The sequence below is a fragment of the Falco cherrug genome, chromosome 9 (assembly GCF_023634085.1).
Source record: "Falco cherrug isolate bFalChe1 chromosome 9, bFalChe1.pri, whole genome shotgun sequence".
Taxonomy (NCBI): Eukaryota; Metazoa; Chordata; class Aves; order Falconiformes; family Falconidae; genus Falco; species Falco cherrug.
The window spans coordinates 27,503,325-27,518,378 of record NC_073705.1 but is presented as its reverse complement, the minus strand read 5'-3'; the positions used below and the strand labels follow the sequence as shown (position 1 = coordinate 27,518,378).

The 15,054-nt window shown below is 43.4% G+C and overlaps 1 protein-coding gene across 3 annotated transcripts in view; it reads left to right on the top strand.

Annotated features, from left to right (window-relative positions):
- Window positions 1-15,054, top strand: part of WBP1L (WW domain binding protein 1 like) — a 65,568-nt gene that overhangs the window by 28,822 nt on the left and 21,692 nt on the right. Inside the window, exon 2 of one of the 3 annotated variants that reach the window (XM_055720633.1) lies at window positions 11,797-12,093. The exons of 1 other annotated variant lie outside the window; for it this stretch is intronic. In XM_055720633.1, coding sequence (XP_055576608.1) covers window positions 12,067-12,093 — 27 coding nt within the window. In that variant the 5' untranslated portion in view covers window positions 11,797-12,066. Of the gene's footprint in view, window positions 1-11,796; window positions 12,094-12,319; window positions 12,475-15,054 lie in introns of those variants that run through there. One more of the 3 variants, XM_055720634.1, reaches the window with a different exon arrangement.

Here is a 15,054-nt window from a genome sequence, read left to right as displayed (position 1 = left end):
AAAACTGAAGGGACAGTAAAGATTCTGTTTGTATAGTTCACCGTTGGTGTAAGAATTGTATCACAGCTAGCAAGGAACACACAAAGGATTTAGTAAAGGCTCTGTAAATACAATGTTAGATCTAAAAAAAAATTGATATAAAATTTAATGAGGGAAGTGAGTAAACAGTAACTCACTAACTGATACATAGACTGAAAGGGTTTGCTGCTTTTTTGATTCTCAAGGGGAAAAAAAAATACAACCCAGAAAACACACAAACTCCTGGTTGTAATTGTACACACATTAAAATGAATACTAAATGTAAAGGGGTCAAATTAAAGGAAAATAATAAGGTAGAAAAAGTTATAAAATGGTGAGGTGCTTCAGTCTCTAGTAAAAGTACTGGAACAAGTCCCCGAAGGCTTTATAAGCGTCTCTAAGGCAACAGGAAATGAGCAGTGTGGATGTGTCAGGAACAACCTCATGGGGGAAAAAAATTAATTTGGTCGATTCAATGGATGTTTTACAGCCCAACCTGAGAGAGGAAGCACATTGGTTATGGGATCCTGAGTAGGGATCTGTGTTCAGGGTTAAATAGTAATGCGGTGGGTTCATTAAGTGACTGGAATATACGCTAAGGAGTAGTCTGTGGTGGTGACAGGGGTCCTGGAGGGGTTTGTTCTGCCACTGTGCCAACAGTTTGGGATACAAAGAGATGCAGGTGGAGGGCTGTGTGTGGTTTTTAAGACAAGAGCACAACTTGAAGAAACAGTCTGAAACCTATTTCACTTTTCCTGAGGGGAAAAGTGCAGAGTACTTATTGGATGGAGAAAGTCAAATAGAGGGAGTCCGGGATTTTGGGATGTATCAGAAACTGAGTGCAGTTGTTGCAAAAAAACCACTCTCCCCCATTTTACAGTTAAGGAAAATAGCTGCAGAGAAGGAAAATACAGCGGCATGCAGAAGCTGGTGAGGGGAGGCATTGAATATTTTGCCCTTTATGCTTGGATGGAACCAGCTTTATTTGTACCTGGAAGCCGAACTCTGTGAGCTCTCTGCTTTATGTAGATCGTGCCTTCTGAGGGCTCTCCTGTTAGAGAGACAATCCCAAAATCTTTAATGATGTAGTTACAGAAGTGTCCTACACAGGTTATTTTGTAATACTCCATGCTAGTAAGTGATGCACACCATTTTGGATCCCACGTTTTAAGATGGGTTTAAGTTGCAGGCTGAGAAAAGCAGTAAAACTATGATTGAATCCTTGTACTCTACAAAAAAAAAACCTTCTTGTGAGGAACGAGACAATTTTCCAGGTGAGCTAAGTTTAAGAAGATGACTGTGACCAGTTGTCTTGCTTTTAGTGGAGAAGAAGAAATTACTGCCTTATCTTGCACTAAGGTCTGAATTAATGGGAAAGAACATCCTAGTTTTTAAAGAGCATTGAGCGCAGGAGCACATTGCCTGTTGAGGCAGTGGGAACACTAGTGATTGCAGTCATTTTAAAAACAGGTTAGAGAAATGTTGATGCTTCAGGTGCAGCAAATAATTCCCAGAGCAGTTTGACAGGGTGACTTCTTGAGAAGCCTTTCAGCCTGGTGCCTCTGGGTTTGCACCTTTCATTTTTGAACAGCCCTGACATTTAAAGCCTGTGTTAAGGAACAACTGCTGAAAGGAGGACAGTCTGACGGCCAGTTTGTAATTAAATCCATAATGAAATTGTGCTCACAAATGTTGCTGTCCATCCCTATGTTCTTTATGTATTCTTAACTAGAAGATGTCACTTTCAGTGGTCTGATGGCTTTACAAGGTGCAGGTTTGGTCTCTGCAGTGAAATCGGTGGGTGGTTTTCTCACTTGTTTCCAGGAAAGGAGGGTTTGTCGTGGGTTTACAAAGGAATTCCTACTCCCCAGACTACCTGCTTCAGGGGAAAAATACTACTGTACAAGCCTACAATGTGTCAGAATTATTTCTAAAATCTGAAAATATTTCCTTACCTTAGAGTTTCTTCATTCAACAGTCACCCACAGGTCTTTGAGCTTTCTGAGTGCTGAGGATGATGTATGTTGTTCACCTTTTGAAGAAAATAACTGGCTTCCAACAGTTTGGGTTTTTTTTGTTTTGTTTTTAAGATTTACTGTTCTATTTTAGTCATGCTAATTAGCACCAGTTACCTTCCTGTAAAAAGGTAGGACTTCAATCAGGTTTTGTATTGTTTTGATTTTTCTTACACAGATGTGTATGGACCATTTGGTTTGTGCTGTGGGAGAATTTAAAAGAAAACAATAGTTGCAGGAGTAAGAGGATGCTGGTATTGTGATCTAGAGCAAATGTGTGCCTGGAAGCCAGATGTCAGCAAGGAGAAAGCAGGGTTGTAGCTGCCTCTCTCTTCCGCAGCCTGCAACCTTGCTGCAGAGAAATGTGTGGAAGAGGTGAAGCAGTGTGGGTCACCCTGTCCTCCTTCAGCCCTGCTACAGCCAAGGGGACTGTTTGCTCTAGTATTCTTGCCTTATCTGCCAGTGGAATGACAAGCATTAATGGAAATTATGGCAGTTGGGATAAGATCATATGCATAAAGGCAGGTTATAGTGATCAGCATTTCTTCCCACGATAAAGCTGAAATGAGTTTTTAATTAGTGGTCATAGAACTATATGAAATAAAGCATGCTTTTGCACATAAGGGGAGCCCACGTTGCCCATTTACCTAAGGGATAAACCCTACAGATACCACAGAGGTAGGGGAGTGGGACAGCACGGTGTTGAAAGTATCTACCTTTGGAATGGCAAAACCGCCTAGCCTGCAGGTACATCACTGAAATTTAGAAACTGGCTATGATTCTAGGTGCCACCAGTGCTTTTAATGCTTAAGGAAAGTGCAAACTGCATAATGTCACAGCTGATGCCGAAACATGAGACTCGGACATTGCTTCCTCCCAGCCGCCTGTTCCTTACATAACTGCAAGCTGTCCCAGGGGTGGCCTCTAGATGAGCTGAGCCCAACAGGAAATATTTGGGTAACCGGTGGCAGTTCTGCTAGGCATAGAAAGAATAATAATTAGTTGTATGTAGAGTCCAACGGTTGTAATATCTCAAACAACTTTCTGGCACTCTCCCCGTTTTACAGTTAAGGAAAATAGCTGCAGAGAAGGAAAATACAGCGGCATGCAGGAGCTGGTGAGGGGAGGCATTGAATATTTTGCCCTCTATGCTTGGATGGAACCAGCTTTATTTGTACCTGGAAGCCTAACTCTGTGAGCTCTCTGCTTTATGTAGATCGTGCCTTCTGAGGGCTCTCCTGTTCGAGGCAATCCCAAAAGCTCTCCTTTCCAGCTGGCAGAGTAACAAAGTGTGTGGCCTTTTGGGGAGCTTTTCTTATCTTCCTGGTAAATATGTGGGCCAAAGCAGAACCAGTACTACAACAGGGGAGAGATTAGGCTTTAAGGTTTTGATATTTACTGCTGTTTCACAGACATGGGTAAATTCAGCTTGAAACTGCACTTAACCATATGCTGTGCTGGTTTGTTTATTCCTTATTCATATGTACTTATCATTTCAAAATAGAGATAAGTTCATGTTTTTCTTCCAAGTACTTGGAAACATCCTAAGCAACACAGTAATTCAAGTTAGAAAAGATGAGCTTGTGTTTAAGATGAGGTTTTCTGAAGTGGCTTTTCCCTAAAGTTGCATGTTTAAAGAAGTTTTTAACCATGGAGGTTAAGATCTGATAGCTCTCAGAGTTTTTTTCTAGTGATTTAAAAGTGATGTCTTTAATACCGTTGTGCTGTGATCTTTTAAATGCTTGTGGTATTGAGCTTTCTTAATAGTTAAACTTGTGGTTTCCTTTAATTCTTTGCTTTGGATGTATGAAGATACATGTACGTGATCTTTAGTGTTCTTCATTTTGGAAAAGAAGTCTTCTTGCCTTTTTACTAGTCGGACCATGCTGTATGGAAGGGCTTTCCTCTTATTTGTGCCAGGCCCTAACCACAAATCTGAGCCTCAGCCTACCTGTAGCAGTTCAGGTGAGTTTACTTGTCTGCTAGAAAACAGAAATCCTGTAAAACTCTAGGTACTGCACAGCCCATTGGGTTAACTGAGAGACAGTTAATTTTAGGAGTACCACGTTCTGATCCACGTGTATTTTCTAAGGGGAAGAAGACTCGGTTAAACCAGTTGTTTGTGGTTTGTGTACCGCAAACCCAGTAATGTGTGCAACCTGTTGATGGGGATGCAGGTGCCATGGCAGGACCTGGAGTGTGAAGTCCAGGCATAATAGTAGGAAAGTGCTTGAGAATGTATGTGTATAGGGCAGTTTGAGGATGTTTCTTTGCCTCAGCGTAACTTATATGACACTGCTCTGCTGTGTAACATTATCAAACCATAATATCCAGTGGAGTTCTTGGAAGGAGGCAGCTGCTAATGTCTTCCCCCCTCCCCTCCCCAAAAGATTTCCCAGAATATCTGTTCCTCTCAAGAATGATACAGGCCATGTAGAAGTGGTGCTCTGCTGGAAACAGAAATTTAATTCTCAGAACTCAATAAAAGAATGTGTTTCTTGTAAAAAGAGCTGAGGAAAACAAGACTGCAGGGATTTTGGGGGCTTTTCTAAATTTGTTCAAGGGGTAAACATAAGCTCAGAAAAGACCAATGAACTTCAGAAAGATCTGACCAGGCTGTATGTATACTGGATACCCTGGCAGTCTTACATGATAAGAAAGCCATTTTAACCAGTTGTCTACCTCTTGTCAGGTTAACTAACTGCACGGTTCCTTGAAGAAAGAACTGAGCATCTTTAGGCAATCTGATGCCCATTTGACACCACTGTTTCTGAACAAAGTGTGGCATTTAGGTTTGTAAGAAAAGTAGTAGAGGTTAACATCAAAATACTTCCTAATTTGCAGGGAAATCATCACTTTAAATTACATGCAGCTGTACATGTGTGATTACCTATCACATGTGCTATCTATTAACATCTCTATGGGTGTTTCCCATGGTCAACATCCTGTGCCTTGTGTGAGAGACTGGATTTTATCTTAGCAGCAGCATTTCACGAGTGGCACTTGTGAGAGTGCAAAAGGGGCAAAAGCCCATGACCTCTCTTGGGTTTTGTCTTCTTACTCAGGGTGATGTGATGCAATTGGGCTGATCCGTGACCATCTTCTCTGGCTCCAGACTTCTTAGGTATATCTTGGTGATGAAATGTCATTTAACCACCCCTATCTTCAGTGAGTTCTCTGGTTTTGGTGGGTTCTTTTTGAACACATTTGCAGGCTGAGAGAGGTCAAGCTGCAGCAGGGCTTGGTCCTGCGTAGTTCGGCCTAGCAGAGGCAGTGCTGCATCCCAGATAATTGCTCCATGCACATAAGTATCCTTTTCTTTGAGGACCTCCAAGACGGTCTGCTGTATAATTGCCTGTTACCTTAGACTCTGATGAAAAATCCATCCCTAGGACCCCAGAAGGTCGTTTGTAGCAGCATTATCCCATGATATCTAGAGACAATAGAAGAGTAAGGAAGAAGAAAACCTTCAAATCAGTGCTAGTCACCCCAGCACTAGTGCTGTTAGCTTTGGCAAATCCTGTCTCAACAATAAAGCCAGCTGCCATTTTGGCACCAAGACAGACAGACTTGGCATCAGCCCCTCTGGCACCAAAAAAACGCTTCGTGAGAGCTGGCACCAACACTGTGAAACAAGGGTAAGGCCCAAGGGAAATGCCACGCAGACATGAGATGAGCGCTAAAAATAGTGAGTTGCTGTCATTTGGAGAGAAAACAAATAGCACTTCTAAGAGTAGGGCATCTAAGATCCTCCATCAAGGTTGTGCTGGTAAGCAGCTTTGGGGCAATGCTGTCTCCTATAATGATGTGACCAAAGGACACACACAAGCTGTATTTTTGGTACCCACATGGTGCAAGACTCTAAAACTAGAACAGATGCTTACCATCTTGATTCCACATTTGGGGGATCTTGTTACTGTCTGCAGGCTCTGCCTTCTTCCCTGTCTGGAGCAGACTGTCTCCTCTTGAGCCATTACCAAAGGTCCTGTTTGCATACACGGGCATAAGGAAAACAAGCGCTGTAGTGCCAAAAAGGAAGAAGCCAGACTAGTGTCCCTGTACCACCCCGGACACACTAGCCCTCCTGGAGACAGTGTCGTTAAATGTTTAACAGCTGAACTCCCCCCTCCCTCCTCCTCTCTCTCACAGCAGGCTCAGAGAAAGCAGAGTAGGCTTTCCAGTGCCTTCATTACCCACTCCAGACTAAAACTGAAGCCTGACACTAGTGCCCCAAACCTGAGAATGCTAAAGGGGCAGAATCGACCCTATCTCCACTGAAGAAGTTCAATACAGTAGTTTCAAATTTTCAGTCCCCCTCTGCCTCAGTGGTGAAGGACTTTAAAGTGGTTTTTTTTAACACCTCTGTGCTTGAACGGCAGGTACTGAAATAGCGGTCATACAAAACAGATGATGCAAATAGTCTTTGGCCTTAGAATTACATTGGCTTGGCCACAACTCTGCTGCTGTGAAGAAAAGCGTGCTGGACATGTGGCTATCATTTTCTTCTCCTTGGGAAAAAAGCAGTGGGAAACAATGTCACTGAGGGCTGGAAATTTCAAGCTACACTTAGCAAAAACTGTTTTGGTCTTGGAGAAGCCGCCTGGGCTTTTTGTTGCCACCACTCTCCCATCAGCTAAACAGCAGTGTCTCTGGAACAGCCTGGATGGGGCCTCTTTTGTCTTCTGTGTTAGATGGGTGTTGCAGAGGACTCATCAGGCATCTCCTCCACATCTACCCCTTGTCCACTCCATGCCCTTTCTTGAGTGTCCTTCTTATGATAGCTTAATACAGAAAGCAGTTGCAGAGGAGAGATTTCTTCCTGTTCAAAAGCGTAAAGGAACGTGCTTTACTGTTGTTATTTCTTCACCCACATATGAAAAGTGAAGAGGGGAGGACAGGCTCCTGCTGAAATACCAGGTGACAGTCGTGTGTAGTGGCTTTCTCTGCAATGCCCCCTCCTTTGGTTCAGGGCTCACGCATGGCTTCCAGGCAGAGAATGTGGCACAATGTGCTTGGCTGACAATTGCTGTTCGGGATTCAATTGGAATCAATATTCAGCTGGAATCAAGCATGAGCTGTTGCCATTGGGGCTGTCTGCAACACAGCATGTCTTGAAGTGCGCAGTCTCTTCCTCCCTGGTTAACCATTACCCAGAGACAAAGACAGGTGACAGCAGTGAGGTTGAAATGCACTGTCCCTATTTGCTTATCTTGACTTAGCTGCAAAAGTTTCTTGCACTTCTAAACCACTGAGCTGACAGAAGCGGTGACAGGTTGCAGGGAAGAGGGACCTGCCCAAGGACAGTTTCTAACCACTGCAAGCCCTTGTGCTTCATTGCACATTAAAATTTATTGATCCAGCAGACTGGTTGCAACTCTGGCTCAAAAGCCAATTCCAACATGTATGGTGTCTTTTCCTGCAGTTATTCTTTGCTCTCTCTAACAATGATTAAGTCAGTTTGGCCTGGCAAACAGTAAAGGCAAGTGACTTCAGTGTCCTTGTTTTGTAGTTGAACTGCACACAAACTGGGGGACCCACTTTACCCCACTCTTAAATAATACAGTAGTATTAGACACAAGAGGGCTGAAAGGTTTGGTTTGGACTGTATGTCCCCTAAGCAATAGAGCAGATACTCTAGATCCTGTAGGTACCGGGAAATTATCACACTGACCTGTTCCTGTTTGTCCTCTGGAATTTGTTGATGACGTTGTTTGTAGGCAGTGCCGGTGCTATACGTTACATGAGCCAGGACACCTTGTCCTCATGTTGGAAAGTCATCATGTTCTTGTAGTGGTGCTGTTAGGGTGGAGAAGTGGCCCTTCATTCTTTGGGAACTGACAACAAGTGGGCAGATTTTGCGGGCAGCCAGAAATGGTTTCCAGGCAGGTCTAGCATTGCGATGCTTTTCCAGCATTGTTCCAGCATTGGTGATCTCCCAGTGTCTCACGCTGGTTCTGCTAGCAAACAAGCCCCTTCAGAACATTTGCTGTCAAAGCAGATAGACCTTGGTTGTTCCTGGATGTTGTCTTCTTCTAGAGAAGCAGAGATCTGCTTTTATACCTTTCTGTATGTTTCTTTCCCTTTTTTTTCTTTATTCCCAGAACCACCTCCAGGATAGGGAAAGATAAAGTCATTCAAGTTGCTTTTTCACACTTTGTTTCGAGTGCCTGACAGACTTATGTAGTCTCAGTTCCAGCACCCAAGGCTGTGAACCAACTAATGAAAATGGATAGCTGATGCTCCAGGTATGTTCCTGTTACCAGCATGAAAGTAACAGAGTGCGCTGGGACAAATGGAAGAGTCATTAGATAAAATTGTTCCGACTTTATGGTCAATTTATGCATATATATATCTATATCTATATATCTGCACAACCATGGTATTAATATTTAATTGAGGGGATGTTATACACCACCCATATTTACTGTGCAAAATCTCTCACTGCCTAGGAGTGTAATAATGGTGCAACTGAGCGTAGCCTTGTGCTCCAAGCCTGAGAGATCTGAGCTGTGAGACTTCAATTTTTGCTCCAGTTGTGTTGTCATAACTGGATCACCTAAAGGTCAAGCTGTCTTCTCAGGGGGTATCAAAATGGATATTGCATCTTGCTGGGTTATTAAACCTGCTTGCAAACATCTCCCATCAAACACGGAAAGCGAGTTTAAAATGGCCCAAACAACTTCCATCATCTGCTTCAGTTGTATGCTGATTTTGGAGGTCACAAGGTACAGTGTGGGCTTGTGAAGATACCAGGCAGCATCCTTTACTCGACATCACGTTTGGGGCAGATGGCATGTTCAGGACTGCAGTACTACAGAGTGATAAAACCTAGAGGTCTTTATTTCCTTTTTTTTGAAAAAAGCAACTTGCTCACCATTATCCCGCAGTGGGATCCACACTGACATGCCAAAGAGGATGGTTGGTGGCTGCTTAAACAAGCAAATTTTCAAAAGCATGTAGATCCCATGATCTGTCCTGACATTAGCCCTGACTATTCTAAACTGTCAAGAGATTAATATACAGAGTAACTGTAAAAACTGGTGTTTGCTCTGTTCATTGTAGCTCTGATAGACACACTCTTGTGTTATAGATGGGTGGCCTTTGCAGACGTTAAACTCCAGTTTTGCGTAAAGGAAGTCAAACCCATGCTGAGCCTGCCTTAGAGCTGCTCTTGCTTTCATTAAAATAATTATTATTTCAGCTTTGGTTTCCCCAGGCGGAGAGCAATAAAAAATCGGAAAGGTTTGAAATGGACAATGAGCAGCTGAAGGCTTTGGGAAAAGATTTTGCATTAAGAGGATAGGGAAGATTGATATCTTCTATAAGAAGATAGCTAACAGGTACAGAGTAATGAATGGGTGAGAAGATGGATGGGGACTTCTGTTCCCACCTGCTAATAATATGAAAGTCAGATTAGAAGGTGGTGAATTCACTCCTGATGAAAGGAACTAATTGTTCACAACCACTGTCTATGAAACTCATTGCTGCAATACAAAGCATTGGGGCGAGAACTTAGAAACTTAAAAAAGAAAAGAGGAGGGGGTAAAATAATACCCCCTTGGGTTGGGATATCCAGTTGGATATATCCACAGCAAATGCAACAATTGGGAGAAACCAGGTGTTTTGAAAAGGCTCTAAGCGTATCGATTAGGGTATTATAAGTGTATGAACTAACTAATCCAATTTTTTTTTTCCCTCCCTTCTCCAGGGCTTTTTCCCTAGTCACCTGTAGCAGTTTGTCAGCCTGTTACTGGCTGTTGGTCACTCAGAGACTGCAAGACAGGGTGGCTGCTGCTGCAGTCAAATGTAGTAATGCCTGCTTGCAAACCACCTTTTTTGTGTCAGTCTTTCCAGGATTGCTAAATTCACACATAAATTAGGATGCTTTTGCTTTTCCGCACAGTTATTGCCTTTGATAGTTCTTCACAACTTGTCTTAGATCTGGAATGACGCTTTGCCTTTTGAGTATGTGCTGGAGGAGAGGCGGGTGGTTAAAGTTAGATTCCTTCTGACAGTAGGGATTTAGAAATTGCTGCATTAGCTCAGCCCTGGGATCTGCCTAGTCCAGGGCTCTGGGTAGCAACAGCCAAAATCGGATATTTCAAAGGACAGCATGAGGCCACAGAACAGATTACTAAAACAGAAAGCTGCCCTTTTATATCACTGGTGTTTGTCTATAGAATTGGAAAAGCAAAGGTTGAGAGTTTGTTTGATCCAAGAGCACAAAAGCTGGAAAATCACGTTGCCTGGCTGATGCTAGTTGACGCTGATGTTTTGTATCCTCCAGGAAATTAATTATGTGCCTGTTTTCTCTTAGGAAAAACAGAGATGTGCTTACTTTAAAGGGCAAGTTTATATGGTGGCTTTAAGTTGGTATGAAAATAAGTAATGCTTGTGTATGGTCTCACAGCCTAATTGTGTGGAGGACACCCACAGTGGGATCTCATCTGGGAAACAACCCTGGGCTGGGCTGGGAGGGAGGCAGCAGCAGTGGTCACTGAGGGGTTTTGGCACGCAGAAATGGGTGTCTTTCTGACACTGCTGCAAGCTGTCTGGCTGTTGGGGGGGTCTGTTCTGGTTTGGTTTTTTTTTCTACTTTCCTTTTTTTGTTTTTTTCTGCTGTTGCAAATTAGCATTTATAAGAATTATATGTGGTTTCTCTGCCTCTCTCTTCTGAAGTCCTGAAATTATTGTTAAAACTGCTACTAAAAAAGGGATTCAGTGAACTCTCTATGGAAAAAAAAGCATATTCCTTCCCTCATTGAGTATTTTAATACGTTGAACTCCAAAAGTCAGAGAGGCCAAAAGCAAGGGGAGTTGCCCCTCTGTCAGATATCCATGGAGCTGCTGCTGGGGCACGTGGGAATGGCAGTGGTGTCCCAGTCCCCCCCGACAGACGAGGACAGCTGCTGATTAAAGAGAAGCACAAAAAAAGAGGTTGCTGAACTTTCAAAGTGAAGGTAGAAAAGGGAGTTAAATTTAGATTACCTTCTGCAGTGTCATCTCCTACACCCCTGTGGAACTTGCTGTACTCCATGCTTGGGAGAGGACAAACAAGACATGCCATCTTGGGCACCAGATGATAAATTTGTTTATAAGCTTTAATTGCCCCTTGGCAGGAAAACGTGAAATGAGCTCAAGTAGAACGAGAAACCTTCCATTGGGTTAGTTGGGTTTTCCTTGGGGAGAGGTGGATTAAAATGGCTTCCCGTCACCTGTCTGATGCTGGCGAGGCCAAATCCTGATCCTACTGAAACTGGGGGAGTTGCTGTTTCTTTATTGGGATGGCTGTTAGCCTGGAGGGACTGAGTTGAACGGTGCTGTAACAATTGCTCAGAAAAAAATGGAGCCGTGGTGGTAGGCAGAAGGCAGCATGGGAGTACTTTGGATCTGTGAAGGCTTTACCCAGCGGGTCCCTGGAGCGTGGAGGTCCTTGGAGAAACCATGATGGTTGCTCCTAGGGTTCCAGTGCTGTTCAGCAAGCAGCATCAAACTTTGCTTTCTCCTTGAAAATAGATTAAATGTCTATTTTTGCTTAGTGAGATTTAATCATCACTGAGGAGCTGTCGGCTCTTGCCAACTTTTTTAATAGATTCCCCTCCACTTCCAGCATCCAGTTAGCAGGGAGGAGAGCGCTTCTGCTTCTTCGTGGGTCCTTGCCAGGGTCCCGCACAGGCAGCGCTGCCCAACAGCAGCTGTCTTAATGTTCTGGGCTTTTTTTTTTTGTTTGTTTGTTTTTGTTTTGTTGGTTTTTTTTTTTCAGAACTGCCCGACCTGATGTCATTTCCCTCTTGCAAACACCCCGGCTGGGCTGCGTCTGAGATATGTCACGGGGAGTGGGAGGAGGAGGAGGGGGAGCCAGCGAGTGCGTGCAGTGTCCCAGGACCCTGTTTACTGAGCATTCCCAGCCGAGGAAGCCCTGGTTTAAATAGGATCGGAGGAGCGGGCTGCCCGCAGCAGAGGAGGAAATGGTCACTGTGGGGCTTTAAATTCCTACCTTCCCATGCGCTGGTGTGGAGGATGAGCCTGCAGAATGCCTTTCCTCCTGGGTCTCAGACAGGTAACCGGCTTTGGTGCGGTGGGAGCTGCTCGCTCAGGTGGAGGATGTGACTGATTGCCTTTTTTTGGTTTGGTGGTGTGCTTTTTTTGGTTGTGGGGGTTTTTTTTTTGGTTTGTTTTTTTTGTTTTTTTTTTTTACACCCCCCACCCCCACCCCCCAGGAAATGATTTCTGACTTTCCCAAAACAGAACCGTGCAAGCAGCACTTCCCCACCCATGGCGTTTGATCAGGGAGCGCAGCAGTGCGAGGGACGCCTTTTATTAGCGAGGAAGGAGCAAAACTGCAAGGCAGGGAAAGAAGCTCTTGTTGTTGTAGACTCTGCGGCAGGATGGCTCTTTGTGTCGTGCTCCTGGGCAGTTTTTTGTTTGGTTGGATTTTAAGGTACTTTCCACAGTGCTTAATACGGAATTGTGTTTACATTGTTTAAAAACATGTCAAACTTTGAACTCTTTCCTTGTGTGGGTAGTATTTTGAGTGTTAAACTGGTTTGATTTTTGGTGTGTGGTGGTGTTTTTTGGTTGGTTTGGTTTGTTTTTTTAAGAAAAGAGACGTTTCTCTGTATCATTTCTGACAAAGGTCACCAAATGGAAAAGGGTAATGTGCTGTGACCCTCAGCTTGGTGACTTTTTAATTGTTCTGGGAGAGTTGAGCTTGAACAAGAAACTTGGGATAATTTAATAGCTGGTAATGTCGAGTGGAATGAGAAACGGTAGCAACTGCCCAGCTGCTCCCCACTGGAGGAGGTGCCAACTATGTGTTCCTAGGCTCGGGGAGAGCAAACCCTTTTTTTGGTCTGGGAGGCATGTCTGTAGGGGAATCTAACTGTAACCTCTTTCCAGTGCTGCTGGGATCCGTAATCCACAATAAATAGATATTGCATGATATCAGTGCTGCTTGCAGTTTCTAATTTAGAATTAAAAATTCAAGATTGGCCCGTAGCATGCTTTAAACTGCCTACTTTGAGTTGTTCAGAAACAAAGGCAAAAGGACTTAAGCACACTGCTGAGTAAACAGTGCGCTCTTTTTCCTTATCAGTTCAGTTTTGGTGAAATGCAGCTCCCCTCACCCCGCTGAACTGAAAACAGTTTTACATAAGAAACTACCTCTAGTACAATAACCTTCTGTAGGTGAATGCAATAGCTATAATAATAGTTCACTTGCTAGCACTCAGGGCAAAGAGATGTTCCCTAAAACCCTCAGAACTGAAATTTGGGCACGGAGGCTGAACGGCGTTAGGTAACTCTCTCAACTAGCAGTGAGACATACATAGCTGGCTTACATGTTGAGATTGCTTGAGTTTCATGGGTGTGTTTTTCTCTTGAAGTTCCTATTTCTAAATTAATCTTTTTGTTTTAGAGACTTTTTGGGACAGTTGAGGTGCTGCATGAGTTAGGTGTAATTCGGCTTCATTTGCTCATGCTGTGAACATTTGATTCTCAGTGGGCTGGATGGTACTTTTTTCTGTGCTTGTAACTTCGGCATCGATACAGAGGCATTTATAGGAAGCAGAAAAAAGGTGTTGTCTCGAGAACACAAGAGCAAAGCTCTTCACTATTTTTATCCACTGATGAAGGATATCATGGGAAAGAGCTGCTTGCAAAGCTGCTTGAACTTTTCTTAGTTTTAATCATTTTGAGTTTTAGTCATTTTTAGACAAAAAAATCTAAATATTTGGATTGCATCCTGCATCCAGATAACATTCAGAACTTATTTTTCTACTTCTAAAAGCAGAAGAAAAGGGTTGCTAGTGCACAGTGCTATTTAATTGTAAGTGTGGGAGGAATTCAGGAACATCTTGTCACCTCTATTGTCTCTTGTGTTGGCATTCGAACCGTAAACGCTGGGTTGTCTGGGATGTCCTTTGTTGTTGTTGTTCCCACTCAACGCAAGGGGTGCTGATTCTGGGCTGTGCATGGCAGGGACAGGGAAGAGGTGCTCTGTGTGTGGGGCCTTCCCGTGTGCTGCCTGACAAGGACAAAACTGGGCTCCCCAGGACGGGCACCCCTTGCTCACTGCTGCGTTGCACTGAACTGGTTTCCCTGGATCTGCCTTCACTTCTTCTGTGGGACCCAGTGGCATTGCAGCACAGCAGATGGACTACTGAACACATGGGTAAGAATAGGGTGTTTGGTTTGGGTTTCCTTTTGTTGTTGTTGTTGTATTGAGGATGATGTTTAAATGTCTAAAAAGCTAGGTCACCTCTATGTGGGTGTTTAAAGCTTCTGTCCCAGGAAACATGATTGTAGGGGATCTCAGCTTTCAGGGCTGCAGGTGGAAGCTTGAGCGTATTCATCTAGATCACCACATAAATGTGAAATAAAAAACCCCAAACCAACAGGTTAAAATGTTGGATTGCTAACTTTTTCAGTTTTAATTTTAACTGCTTGAGTTTTTCAGTGTTGTCAACTGTTTGGTGGTTTAAAACAACAAAATGCAAGACAGCTGCCTCAAAGCTGTAATTTCCTAGAAGCATCTTGTCTTTAATGGGAAAGGGCAGGGACTACAGCTGGGAAGCTTCTAGCAAGGTATGAAGGAAGTAAACACTTTCACGTGGCACTTAAAAAGTGAATGCACAGTTCTTAGAGTCTGAAAGTGAAACTTGTGGTAAACAGAAATGAAAACAGCTCTTATTGAAATATGTCAAAGTGTCCATGATCTGTGAAAGGACAGTGTTCCTTTAAAGATTGTTGGAGTATTTCTCCAAGATAAATGGATGCCACAAACCAATTTGTTCCTCAGATAAAGGTTAATAAAACCTCAGAGGTTCTGCATCCGCTGGGGGTGAAGATGGATCTTCGGTGGCTGATTAATCATGGTGATTTAAATACAATTCTCCTGATGCTAGCATTAGTGAAGCAATAAATGTTGTGGATTAGAATTCCCGTTTTGGAGGTCTTTACTGTGCCTGGGACAGCTCAGAGGCATCATTCTTCCATCCTAATACACAAATTTAAGTATTTG